A 14,386-nucleotide genomic window follows, 5' to 3' on the forward strand; every position below is an offset into this window, starting at 1 on the left:
GGAGTCAGGGTCCCTGAGGCAGTTTGATGTTGTTTACAACTTCACTCTGGCAACCTCTGCGAGGACACTGGTGCCAAGCTGCATCGGCACTTGCCCTTCCCTTGGACTACATCAGTGACATAGAGAGGGGGAGCCCGCTGCATGGGCAAAAGCCGGATCTTCACACCCAGGCTTGTACCCTGGAGAGGACACAGGCCACCAGCGGCACAAACCCATGATCTCCCGGGATCGATGGCTGTCTACCACTAACACCACTATTAACATGGAGGTGAACTCTTCCCAAATTGCTCCTCACACCACACTGGAAAAAGTAAAGGATTAATAACTGTCTTTGGTTACCTGGCGGTGGGCGTATTCTTGCCGCAGGCTGTCACGACTGGCTTGGAGACAGGTAGAATGCTGCACGTGTTGTTCTTGTTCAGCTCCTTCAGCATGCTGTTGAAGTAATTGCTGCCTTGCCCAGCTTTGCAGCTGGTGGGAGGTTCAGTGCAATCCTTCTGTGGCTCACCATTACAACACTCCATTGCTGTAGGAGAAGAGATATCAGTGTCGCTGCTCCCAACAGCCCAGGTCCTATGGCTCGTAAATGGACTCCATCACAGATGAATTTAATTTGATAAGCAACGTCCTTTTAGACAGATGCCCTTCAAAAGCTGCTTACTTAAACTTAGGGTGGAAATCTGAATATACTCAGGAGATTCTGCAGATGTTAGAAATCCAGAGCAACACACACAAAGTGCTGGAGGACCTCAGCAGGTCAGGTAGCATCATTGGAGGGGTCTCGGTCCAAAACCTCGACCGCATATTCCCCTCCACACTGAGCTCCTCCAGCATTTTGTGGGTGTTACTGTGGAAACCCGTATGTTGAACATGGGAGTTTGAGCAGTAGGTCAAGGGAGGTCAAAGTACTGAAACATTACAGGCACAGTAGAATTGTTGCAAACCTAGATGAGTGCAGTGGGGTGGAATAGTGTACAGGCAGAAACACTGTGATACACCCCTCCCCCTGCTGATCTCCTGGACGTGAATGCCACAGCTCAGAATCACAAGGTGGGGGTCAGTTGTGCTCCAATGGAAAGTAGGGCCACCCACGTGCCCATCTCTGCCCTCTCTCTGGCCCCTTCTGCTCACTGCTCATCCTCTACTGTGATTGTGGCAAACCCCAGTCAGTACGCTCTAATTGTACAGGGCAAATAACAAAAACAGATTGTCAGGATAGACATAAAGAGTAGTGTCAAAAGGTACTTTTGTTTCATACTTCCCAGCTTCAATTGGTATGGTAACAATATCAGCTTATTTTTAAAGATCCACAAGTGTTGCTTCAAGCAAACAAATCTTTCACTCAGGCTTGTAACTGTTCTTCATTTGAGTATCTCTCTTAAGGTAATAGACTTTAATTAAGTAAAGTCAGGCAGTGGGAAATATTACAGCGATGTAAAACGGAGTTGCTAATCTTTAGGATATTGCTAGTGGGGAATCGCCAAGAGATTAAACATATCTTTAGGCTTCTTCAGTTGTTGGGGTATTGGAGTGGGGTATTGAAGTACCTGGGTGAGATGTATGGAGGTGGACTTTGTGGAAAGGACTGGAAGAACACATCCAATGACAGCAAACCTAACTCTTTGTGGGTTACTGGTCCTTGCTGAGTAGCGTCATTAATTCCCTTCCTTCAATAGCCTGTAGGTTCCTCAAAGCAATTACATGTTGTGTGTGTTGGCATCCAGGAATGATAGGAGTTAGTTGACTGGAAGGGGGTGGGGTGAAATGAAGAAAGGGCAATTTCAGTACCAGGGATGATTCTGGGGAAGATGAAATGGAGATCATGAAGTGAAGGGGAAGTTAGTAAAGTGGAGGGAAACAGCAAAGAGTCACAAAAGATGAAGCTTAGGTACGGAACTTACCCTGTACATCGAGTACATTATTATGCTGGGGTGACCATGTTATGCTTAACGAGTGCCCAACCGTTAGACTTCTGGCAGCAACATGGTCCAAGTGCATCTGAACTGCTCTGACAGGGATGTTTAATGGGCAATGATAGCACACTGGGAATCTCTGACATCAAGCTGTGAGTGACTCACACTCAGGAGGCGCCAGAGTGGGAAATGATCATTGTCCTGATTTTCTCTGGAATTCTGAATTTTCAAGTCTCTGGGACCATGGACCAGAGTAAGGAGTGACGAGTTTAGATTTCTGAGGGCCGTGGCTGTCCATTGAGCATGGTGAGCAGGAGAGGGAGGTGGTACGGACTTGTCCTTGGACACTGGGAATGATGCATGTGGGCACCCAGGAAAAGTGATGAACCAAGCTACTCTCTGGAGCTTTGGAAAATGTAATTCCCAGGGTCTGTTAAAGGGAAATTATCCATCACTACTGAATTGGGTCAGCAGGGTGGGGTGTTACAAATATTATGAATTTAGATGGCAGCAGATTAACACTAAAACAGCTTGGACTGTATTTTTGCTGTTCTCTCTTATTTCTTCTTTCTAATGACTGGAAAAGCTGGCAGAAAGCACCTGAACAACTTCTGTCCCGCTGTTTCAAGACATTAAAGATGAACTATTGAACCTGCAAAATACTTGCTCACAGCCCTGTGCTTCAGCATCTACTTGCATAGCACATTCCCTGAATCTGTAACAGTATATTCTGCATTCTGTTAATGCTTTTCCCTTTGTACCACCTCGATGCACTTATGCATGGAACGATCTGTATGGAAGGCATGCAAAACAAAGCTTTTTGCTGCACCTTTGACAATAATAAACCAGTTCCAGTTCCAATTCTAGAGCACATCTAATCTCTGTAGCAGAAAGCTTTCACACGCTTTGGGAATAACCTCCTTCCGCAGTAAGAGGAACATCAGAACAAGAGGAGCTTGTTCCCCCATTTGATTAGATCATGATGAATCTGTAGGCGTGTTGTGTGGGGTGGATGGGAGGCGGGGGGAGAATGCAGGGGAACCAGTAGGCTTGCCTCTGACAATATCTCAGTGCTGAAGTGGTATTGCTGAGCAATGCTCTGGGAGCAGGTCTAACGGCCCTGCACCATGGGGCAGTGTGGCTGCTGGTTGTTCTAACGCTGGAAGAGTGAAGGATTGCCCTTGCCTTTCCACCACCTTGTCAAGATAAGTACAGCAACTTCTGAATTTTAAAGAAGGTAGTTAATTATAGACACAAGAGAGTCTGCAAATGCTGAAAAACTTGAGCAACACATACACACACACACACACACGCACACACATGCACGCACAAACACACACACACACACATACACACACACGCACACGCACACACACACACACACACACACACACACACACAAACACACACACATACATACACACACGCACACGCGCACGCGCGCGCAAAATGCTGGAGGAACGCAGCCAGCCACGCAGCGTCTACGGACAGAAATAAACTGTCGACATTTCAGGCTGAGCACCTTCATCTGAACTGGAAAGGAAGGGAGCAGAGGCCACAACAAGAAGGTAGGAGGAGGGGAAGACCACAAGCTGGCAAGTGATCCAGGGTAGTCGTTGAAGGCAGACTATGGTGTCCCACCTCACACAGCCAAGACAGGGCCACAGAGATGTCAGAAGAGAGACTGCAGATGCTGGAAGTCTGCAGAAACACAGCCTAAATGTTGGAGGCAGCATCCGTGGAAGGAAATGGACAAGTTAACATTTTGGGTTGACGCCTTTCATCAGGACTGGAGAGAATGAGGGAAGATAGTCAGTATAAAGAGGTGGTGGCAAGGGGGTGGAGCAAGGGGGTGGTGATGGGTGGATCCAGATGAGGGGTGGGAGGAAAGCGGAAGCTGTGATGTGATAGGTGGAGTGACAAAGGGTTGAAGACGATGGAATCTGAATGGAGAAGAGCAGTGGACCATGGAATAAATGGAAGGTAAGCTGGAGAACCAGAGGGAGGAACATAAGGGTGATGGGCTTACCATGAGGGAGAGCAGAGGGTCATGAGAAAAGGCAATGAAGTCAGTCTGATAAGGGAAGGTGGGGCGGGGAGGTACAGAGGGGAGTGGATATTGGAAGTTAGAGAAATCGATGTTCATGCCATCAGGTTGACCATCGAGGGGGAATGTGAGATGACATCCCTCTAATCATAGACAATGCGTAAGTTCACAATTTAAGGCTTTAATGAGGCAACTAATTTTGCCAGAGTATTTATTCATGGAGCTGGGTCACCTGTCATTGCCAGAGAACAGCTGGGGAAACCCAGTGCTACCTGTTGGCATGGCAATCAGCTTCAGAGTGGGGCCAAGCTAGCAGGTACACCTGGAGTCAGCCTTCCAACACATCTCAGTGGCCTCATGTTAAATTACTGAGGATCACCTGCACATTGAGAGACTCAGGAATGAAAACAAATAGGCCAAAGACAATAAAAGATAGACTTCATATTTGTCACATATTAGTCTATTCCACTACCACAGAAGAGGAGAACTAAGTCTTCATCATCTTACCCATACATTGTTCATGCTTAAACTTCGGCACTTCAAGTATGGGGCAAGGTTTTGGGTACGTAACCGAAGTCACAGAGCACTGCCGAGCCAAAGAAGGGTTGAAACTGGCAGAAGGGCAAGGGTCCAGGGGAGGATTGGAAGGGCAGTGGGACTGATGCATAGCAGTGCACAAGGAGAGAGGGGACGGTGACGGGCAGCTCATCCGGGCCAGGGGAAGGCAAGTGGGCGTCATGGGACGGCTCGTTCCACAGTTCAGGCGGCCTGGGAGGAGGCAGGCGGACAGGGATCGGGGAACCGGGCTAGTCTGTGGGCGGGTGCTCAGCCCGGAGGTGGGTGGGCAAAATGGCGGGTTCGGGAGTGCCCAGGAGACAGGAGCAGAACGGGTCGCACATGACCGCTGCACGGGCTTGCATAGATTCGGGATGGCGGGCGGGGGGCAAGGCCGGAGGTTCACTGGAGGACAGGAGGACGGAGCAGACGGCTGCCAGCATGACGACTGGTTCGCAGGAGTGCACGATGTCCGGCGACAGGGCATGTAGGGCTTGCAGGGAGAGCTCTTCTGGCAGCCCGGCACTGAAGCATTTCTCAGCCTTTGCAAAACAAAGAACACACACATAAATATCCCGCCTACATTAACTTTGCTACATTTAGTGGCATCTGAGATCAGATTGAACTTCCAGCTCTGGTCGACTAATGGACAGCTCCCAACATTTATACTCCACTCATTCACAATCCAACATACCAAGGCTTCCATCTGACAGTGCCCAACAGCGTGCCCCACAAGGGGGAAGATGATCAGTGACCAAAGCCTTGCTAAAGAGATAGGTTTAAAGGAGTATTGCAGGGGGGAGTGTGAACGAGGGGGAGAAGATGAGAGAAGAGAGAGAGATAGAGAAAAGAAAGGAGAGAGAAAGAGGAGGTGGCACAAAGAATGGGGAGAGGAAAGTGAGAAAGAGAAACAGGTGAGAGAGAAATGAGAGAGGGAGAGAAGAAAGAGAAGAGAGAGCAAAGAGGCGGAGCAGAGTAATAATAGCGTTGAACGGCGACCCCCTTGCATGCATCTTCAAAAACAGCTCTATTTCCATCTTTGATATCATTACTTTTCCCTTTCAGGGTTCTTTTGAAGACCCTGACCTGGAGTTGCACGCTGACTTTGGCTCTTTGCAGGAATGGGACCCGTTCTCGGGGCTTCAGGACCGGCCGCTGTTCGGCACGCCAAGGGTTTGGCCTAAGAGTCCGGCTCGGATTTGGAAGCTCTGGAGACGGGCGGATCGAAGGTCGGTGTTACGACAGGAAACCCGTGTGTCAGTGGGGAGTTGGGATATCTGAGACTGTGTGCCCGGATAACCGGGAACTTTGAGATCTTCAGGCACAGAGCTCAGAAAAAGCGATGTGATGGACTTTTAATATGGTAAACCAGCGGGTTGTTTGTTATGTCTTCTCGCTCGCTGGGAAAATGAAGACGCATCCTTCTTCCTTATTAGAGAGAGAGAGCCAGTGGTATGTCGTATACCAGGTGAAACACGAAGTGTTTGGTGTAACTGCAAGTCTGCGTCTTTGCAAATGCTTTGCTCACGCTTGAGTGCTCAGTAGAAGGTGTGACTGCTTTCTTTGCCGGTGGGGGAGGGGGGATCGTTGCTTGCTGCTGCTCATGCGCGGGAGGGAGGGGAGCTGGGGAGGGGGGACTTTGGGGTTCTAACATCTAACTGCCATTTATTCTTTGGGGCACTTCTCTGTTTCCATGGATGCTTGCAAAGAAAAAGCAATTCAGGATGTATATTGTATACATTTCTCTGGCATTAAATGTACCTTTGCAACCTTTGAAGAAAGAGAGCTGGAGAGGAGATGGGACAAAAAAGAGAGAGAGTGAGGAGGGTGACAGAAAAGAGAGAGAGAGTGAGGAGGGTGACAGAAAGGGGAGAGAGTGAGGAGGGTGACAGAAAGGGGAGAGAGTGAGGAGGGTGACAGAAAGGGGAGAGAGTGAGGAGGGTGAGAGAAAGGGGAGAGAGTGAGGAGGGTGAGAGAAATGGGAGAGAGTGAGGAGGGTGACAGAAAAGGGAAAGAGTGAGGAGGGTGACAGAAAAGGGAAAGAGTGAGGAGGGTGAGAGAAAGGGGAGTGAGTGAGGTGACAGAAAGGGGAGGAAAGAAGAAGAAAAAAGAAAGGAGAAAAGAGAGAGGAGAAGGAGAAGAGAAAAAAGGAGAAAGAAAAGGTGGAAAACAGAAGAGAGTTGAAGTGAGGGTGGGAGGAGAGAAAAGGGAGAGTGAGGAGATAGGAACAAGAGAAAAGAAAAAGAGAAAGAGAAGAGGGGAAGAAAGGCGAGCTGGGGAAGGGGAGAGAAAAGACAGCAAAAGAGAGAAGAAACAAAGCAAGCGGAGAGATAAGAATGAGAGAAAAAGGAGACGAGAGAAGGAAGAGACGAGAGAGAGAGAGAAGAGATATAAAAGAGGAGGAGGGAAAAAGATGGACAGGAAAGAAAAGAGAGCAAGGAAAAGGAGAAAAAGTAGCAAGAGGAAGAGGAAAGAAAAGAGTGCAAGAGAGAGAGAAAAGTCAGGAAGGAGAGAGTTAAGGTTGAAGAGAGTGAAAGAAAGCAGAGAGCAAAGAGAGGGTGAGAGAAAGGGGGTGACAAAAGAAAGAGTGAGAGAAAGTGCAAGAAAGGCAGGAGAGTAAAGAGAGTGAGAAAGAAGGGAAAATTGAGTAACAGGAGAGATAAGAGAAAAGAGAGCAAAGAAAAAAGAGGAGATATGAGAGCAAGAGAAAGAGGAGAGAAAACAGTGGGAGAAGGTTGCAAACAGGAGAGATAGAGAGAACAGAGAGAAAAGAATGGGTGAGAGGAAAGACAAGAGAGAACAGAGATGCAGGTCAGCAGTCTAATATCTTTCATTTCCAGTATCAGGTATGTTGCATGATTAAATGCCTTGTTAACTAAGTTAATGGGACTATAGCAATGCAATGTTTACTCCTTGGAGTTTGAAAATATTCAAACATATAACTTAATTCAAAAATATAAGATCCTAATGAGGCTCTTGATCATGTAAGTGTTGAGATGTTTTCACTAGTGAAAAGGTTACAAGCAAGGAGCCATGGTTATGAAGTAAGAGGCCAGTCATGTTAATCTGGGATGCACAGAAATACAGAGGGTAATGGATCTCTGGAATTCTCTTCTCCTATGGGTGGTTGAGGACAGATTCTTAGATAAACTTAAGGTGCCTCATTATCGGAAGAATGTGGAAGCTTTAAAGAGGGTGCAGAGAAGATTTACCAGGATCCTGCCTGGATTAGAGAGCATGTTTTATGAGGATAGGTTGAGCAAGCAAAGACTTTTCTCTTTGGAGTGAAAGAAGATGAGGGTTCACTTGACAGAGGTGTAAAAGATGTAAGAGGCATTGATAGAGGCTAAAACAAGGGGGCATAATTTTAAAGTGATTAGAGGAAAGTGTAGAGGAGATGTCAGAGTTAAGTTTTTTTACACAAAATGTGGTGGAACACACTACCAGTAGAGGCAGATACATTAGGGACATTTAAGAGTCTCTTAGGCTCATGGATGATAGAAAAAACAGAGGGCTATGTGGGAGGGAAATGTGATATTGATCTCAGAGTAGGTTAAAAGGCTGATATAAAATTATATGCTGAAGGGTCTCTACTAAACTGTGATGTTCTATGTTCTATAGAGATTGATAAGATACAAACTGTTGGAAGAACTTACTGGCTCGAGCAGCATTTATGGAGGAAAAAGGAATGTATCGATAATTCATGTCAAGAGCCTGCATCAGGACTGGGATTGTAGATTCAGCTCTTTGAACCTATCCCACCATTCAATACAATTACATCGGATTATTCAAAATCTGTACCCTGCACCCACTTTCCGCCACATCCCCTAATCTAACCTCTTGAAGATAATTAATGTCTTGAACTCAACTCTGTGGTAGAAAATCCCACAAATTCAGCACTCTTTGGAAGAAGATATTTCTCCTCATCTCAGTCCTAAATGGATTATCCCTTATAATTTGAAGATTGGGGTCCCTCCTTCTGGACCTCCTCTCCATCTGAAACATCTTTCCTGCATCTCATGTGCAGTCCTGATAGAAATTTATGCTTAAATATGAATCCATCCCAATCTTTCCTGACATTCCTGCCATCCAAGAAATCAATTCAGTGAACCTGAACTCCAGAGCAAGATTCTGGAAGAAAGATAATAGATAGTAGAAGATACTAGATAGAGATATTCTGTCTCAGATAGGGAGACCTGGACTGGCACACAATGCTCATGGTGCAGCCTTACAAATGCAGCAAGAATCTTAGCTCTTGAACTTGAATCTACTTGCTACAAAGACTAATGTACCATTTGCTTTCTTAACCGCCTCTGCCCCTGCATGCTAACTTTCGTAGATTCATAAAGCCATACAACATGCAAAAAGACCCTTTGCCCAACAGGTCCATGCAGACCAAGCTAAACACATTTGTCCATGCTTGGCCCATATCTCTCTAAACACTTGCTATCTATCTAACAGTTCAAATGTTTTTTAAATGTTGTTAGTACCCCTGCCTCAACCACTTCCTCAAGTGGGTTGTTTCTAATACCGAACAACCCCTGTATAACCAAATTAACCATCAAGATCCAGTCAAATGTCACCTTAAACCTATGTTCCTCCCCTAGGAGAAAGAGAGAAGTAACACCCAGGTTTTTCTTTTGCTTCTCCCCTTTCTTAACTGATCACTGTTCATAAAATGAGCTGTGGAGGCTCAGATGCCGTGTACATTCAGAGTAGAGTTGATAGGCTTTTAGATATTAATGAAATCAATGGATATGGGGTTAATGCAGGAAAGGGACACTGAAGGAAAGGATCAGCATGATTTTATTGAATGGTAGAATAGGTACGAACGGCTGAATGGCCTACTGCAGCTTATAATCCACACTAACGGTAATGGTTTTCTCTAGAACAAGGGATTTTGAGAGAAGATTTAATGGATGTGCTTAAAACTATGGAAGGCTTGGTTTGGCTAAATAGAAAGAAAGACATTACTTCCTTAGGCAGAGAGGGGATAACTCAAGGGTATTTTCTTGTCCCTTTCCAGTGAGTAGAACCCAGAGTGGGGATGAGGGGATTTAATTTCAACTCAAAGACATTTGGGAATTAGATAAAACTTCCTGAGGCAGAAATCCTTCTTGTAGTTCAAATGTTTCTGGACAATTATTTGAAGAACTGCATACTCCATGCTTGTGGATTGACAGCCAGGAAGTGGGAATAGCCCTTCTGATCAATAAAGTCTTGATGTGCCAAAACAGTCTCTTTTTTTGCCATTGATTTCTACTATTCTATGAGAAATGTAAGAGTAAAGGATATAGAAAATGGGTGATAGAAAGAAGAGGGACAAAACAGAAATAAAGGAAAGAATGACAGGTAAAGACAGATTATCTAAGGGGGGAGAGTTGCAGACTAATTGAAAAGAGAGAGTAAAGAAAGGACAAGTTGTAGGCTCACCAGAAAAAGAGAAAAAAAGAAAGAGAGCAGTTCTGTGTTAATGCATCCCATCATGATGAGTAGAACTGTGGTTCCATTGGAATTGTATCAATACCATGGTTCTGCTCATCACAGTGGGATACGTCACAACACAACTTTTTTTGTTTCTTTTTTCCTTTCTCGTTCCTTGTCTCCTTTCAGTATGTCTACAACTCTTGTCTGCTTAATCTATCTTTGCTTGGCTCTGTTTATTAAATTTTTATAGAGTCTAGCTCCCACAGTTATTGGAAACATTGGGGAGAATAATAATGACATGTACAACACTCTCAAAAAAAAAATTCCCAATGAGAGTTAAAATATCGTATGATCTGTCCTGGGCCCTACACATAGATGCAATCATAAGGAGAAACACAATCGCAAGGAATTGTGATTCCTTGCGCCTTTAATTTCTTACTAGATTAAGGAGGCTCGGCTTGTCACAGAACAGTCTAACAAACTTCCACAGATGAACTCTTGAGAGTATCCTGACTGATTGCATCACAGTCTGGTGCACCAATTAGAATGTTCAGGAACATGAGAAGCTGCTGATTCTGTCCAATATATCACAGGCTTGCACCCCACCACTACTGGAGGCCCTGCCTTGAGATCTATCATCAGCAATCCCCACCTTCTAGACCATGCTGTCTATTAGCAGCTACCACTGGGCAGAGGTACAGAAGCCTGAAGTCCCACACTATCAGGTTCAAGAACAGCTACTTCCTTTCAACCATTCAGTTCCTGAACCAACAGCGTAATCCTAATCACTACAGACCACTTCAATTATTTTGCACTAAAATTGACTCCTTTTTGTTCTAACTGTATTCTTTCTTGTAAACATTCTGTCCAATTTAAGTTTAATGTTGTTTTCCTTCTGCATGCTGCTTATATGACACTATGTGCCTGTGATGCTGCTGAAAATTTTCATCACACCTCTGCACACATGTTTAATTACATGATTTCTCTATGTAGATGTCTGAGAAATAAAACTTGTTAAGAACATAGACCATAGAACGGTACAGTAAAAATACTGGCCCTTTGGCCCAAAGTAAAGTTATGCAATAAACATTACTTTGCCTTTTAATTTGTCTTTACAACATGGGCAATGCCTGAAATTATTATCCCTCAGTACTAACCATGGAAACAATGGTGAAGAGTCATTTTCTTCAGCTACGACAGTCCTTCTGCTAACGGATTGCACATAATCCTGCTAGGTAGTAGGACCTAGCCTTTTGCTCTATTGATAATACTCCTTCAAGTCAACCAGCTCTGTGATTTGAAGTGTAAATTGGCAAGTGTAAATTGGCAGCTCCATTTTCTGCAGTTTGACCTCCAAGGGCTAAGCCATTCAGGTTGACAGACCATATGGTTCAAGGGTTTGAGAGATGCTGTTGAAAAAGCCTTTGCAAACTGCTGGAGTGCATCATTCTGACTGCACAATTAATAACTGGGGTGAAACTGTGTGTAAAATACCGACTGGAACTAATTACTGATTTGTGTTTCATCAGAGAATGCTCACCTTCTCTCCTCTGCTTCAAGCATGCATTTAAAAGATGAAATGTCTCCTTGTAAAGAAGGTACAACTGCCCTGTTTTTAGAATGTAGTTCCTTCATCTTGGCCAAGAGGAGATCTTCCACTTCCTAAAGAGCAAATAAATCATATTGTAACTAAACAACATGTACCAACTGCATTTCCAGAGAGACTGTGATATTGGTCAAAGCAACAAGAAAGGTGTTTTTGTAAAAATAATTATCTGCAGCCTTGCACTTAATGAAAGAGTAAAATGAGGCAGTCCCTAAATGAAATGTTCCATTTAAACATTATTATCACTATTATTAAACATTATGAACAGTACCTCACTATATGAACACTACCTCACTATGTAAACACTAACGCACAATATGATAATTATCTCACTATTTTTGTTCTTTTTTTTGTACTACTTATACACTCAGTGGCCACTTCATGTGCTCATTAACGCACATATCAAATCAGCCAATCATGTGACTGCAACTCAATGCATAAAAGCATGCAGATATGGTCAAGAGGTTCTGTTATTGTTCAGACCAAACATCAGAAAGGGGAAGAAATGTGATCTAAATGACTTTGACCATGGAACAATTGTTGGTGCTAGGCAGGGTAGTTTGAGTATCTCAGAAACTGCTGATCTCCTGGGTTTCCATGCACAATGATCTCTAGAATTTACAAAGAATGCTGTGAAAAGCAAAGAGCATCTAGTGAGTCGTGGCTCTGTGGGTGAAAACACCTCATTTATTGAGAGGTCAGAGGAAAAGAGCCAGGCATCTTCCAGTTAATAGGAAGGCGACAGAAACTCACATTGCAACAGTAGTGTGCAGAAGAGTATCTCTGACACGTAACAAATTTTAGTCAATGATAATAAGCCTGATTATGATTCTGAGGATTTGCTAAACTACATGGTCTCCCCAACACTGGGTGGGTTTCCTTCAAGTACTCTGTTATCATCCCATAACTTAAAAGGATGTTTTGATTGGTTGACTGATTATTGTAAATTAAATCTTTGGTCAAAGGCACAAAGAATCTCAGTTGGAGTTGATAGACATGTGAGAGGAACAATAATTTGCAGAAGTGAAGAGAAATAAAGGTTTCCTTCTGTGTCATAATATGGTAAGACTAAAAATAGAGGAGGTATTTCCTCTTATTTGGGAATTATCAATCTTCTGGAAATGTGCATTATAGAGAAAGTCAATTCCCTTTGAGGAAAATGCCATTGTATATATCTGCCTATTATAGAATCTCTTATTAGAGGAACTGTTCATTTTGTAACTGGACCATTGTAGAACAGACTATTGCTGGATCCAACCATTATGTAAAACATTCATCAAAAAATTCCACCCCTTAGAGAACCAATCATTACCAGATCCAACAACTATTGAATGTACCCATTATAGAAACTGCCCATTTATAATCTGACCTTTGTAGGAATGATTCATTATAGAAAATACTAATAGTAGAATAGAACATAGAACCGTACAGCACAGTACAGTTTCTTTGGCCCGGATTGTTGTGCCGACCTTCTAATCTACTCCAATATTAATCTAACCCTTCCCTCACACATAGCCCTCCAGTTTTCTTTCATCTAAGAGTCTCTTAAATGTCCCTAATGTATCTGTCCCTAACACCAACAGTGTGTTTCATGCACTTACCTGTCTCTGTGTAAAATAAAATATTCTGAGATCCTCCCTGTACTTGCCCCCAATCACCTTAATATTACTCCCTTTTGTATTAGTCATTATTGCCTTGAGAAGAAAAGGCACTGACTGTTCACTCTATCTACGCCGCTTATCATTTCACTCATCTCTATCAACAAGACTTTGATGTTAACTTTTAGAAATTGATCATTGCAACCCCTGTCATAAAACCTGCCCATTAAGTAGCTTGATCATTCCTATAAATAGCAGTTGGAGGAGGTATCTTTTATCAGGGTTTCACTTAAGCACTAATGGAAAGATGTTTCACTGGCGTTAGAGAGAGGCAAAAGACTGTAGTGTGCGGAGATCTCACTGGACTGTTTGGCTCCTGGACGGATGGCTCCTGGACGGAACCCTCCTGTTCTTCCAGAGCAGAGTAGATCTCACCTCCTGGCTTCAGGGCCTTTCACTCACCCTTAGCTGCAGGATTCCTGATGTCCCTGGAATGTGTGCTGGCAAGAAACAAGCTCTGCTGAAATGGAGACTTTAAAATATTTAACTGACCAACCCACTCGCAGCAAACTGATTGGCTGCCATCCGCCCAGCCCCCATCCCACCTTATACATCCTCTCGTAAGTAATAGTTATTGCCATACAGTTGCTTGGTTCAGAAACCAATTAGAAGAGAAATGTCGGTGCAGAGTGCCTCAAAGTAACTCTTGCTCTACAATTCATCTGAACAGCACCGTGGCGTAGCTGGTCTTATCCCATTGTTCCTCACCAACGTTGTGCTTCACCACCACCAAGCTTCCCACTTGTGTAGAGCTCATCCACAGGACAATTGGGAAACCAGTCAACATATACTGACTTCAGAATCCAGGTCACCCCAACATCAGCTGTAGTGACAGACTTGCCTATGGTTCACAGTATAGGAGGAAACGGGCAATACAAAGGTCTTTACCTACCTGGCCTGGCAAATAGAGAGTGTTTCATCACACCCTTGATTCTTGCCTTGGAGATACTGGCAATGGTTTGAAGAGTCGGGAGTTCCCATAGTCTCTCACCTACTAAAGATGACTGGCGCAGGACATGAAGAATTCCTGTAGCCACAAACTATTGTAAAATCAGAACCATCTCCTTTGATGCAGGCTGTGGCTCCAGCCAGTTTGCCATTGAAATCCCAGTTCTTTGGTGCCTTGCTCATGTTGGTCAGAAACAGTGTCACTTTGATCTAGGTCAGTGTTTACTCTGAA

The 14,386-nt window shown here is 44.2% G+C and overlaps 1 protein-coding gene across 2 annotated transcripts in view; it reads right to left on the reverse strand.

Annotated features, from left to right (window-relative positions):
- LOC132403900 (uncharacterized) overlaps nucleotides 1–14,386 on the reverse strand; it is a 217,606-nt gene that overhangs the window by 60,681 nt on the left and 142,539 nt on the right. For both annotated transcript variants that reach the window (XM_059987708.1, XM_059987709.1), the window contains 3 exons: nucleotides 11,483–11,604; nucleotides 4,468–5,057; nucleotides 340–526 (listed from right to left, as the gene is read on the reverse strand). In XM_059987708.1, the coding sequence (XP_059843691.1) occupies nucleotides 340–526; nucleotides 4,468–5,057; nucleotides 11,483–11,604 (899 nt within the window). The remainder of the gene's footprint in view (nucleotides 1–339; nucleotides 527–4,467; nucleotides 5,058–11,482; nucleotides 11,605–14,386) is intronic.

This window comes from Hypanus sabinus, chromosome 13 (assembly GCF_030144855.1).
Source record: "Hypanus sabinus isolate sHypSab1 chromosome 13, sHypSab1.hap1, whole genome shotgun sequence".
Classification (NCBI taxonomy): Eukaryota; Metazoa; Chordata; class Chondrichthyes; order Myliobatiformes; family Dasyatidae; genus Hypanus; species Hypanus sabinus.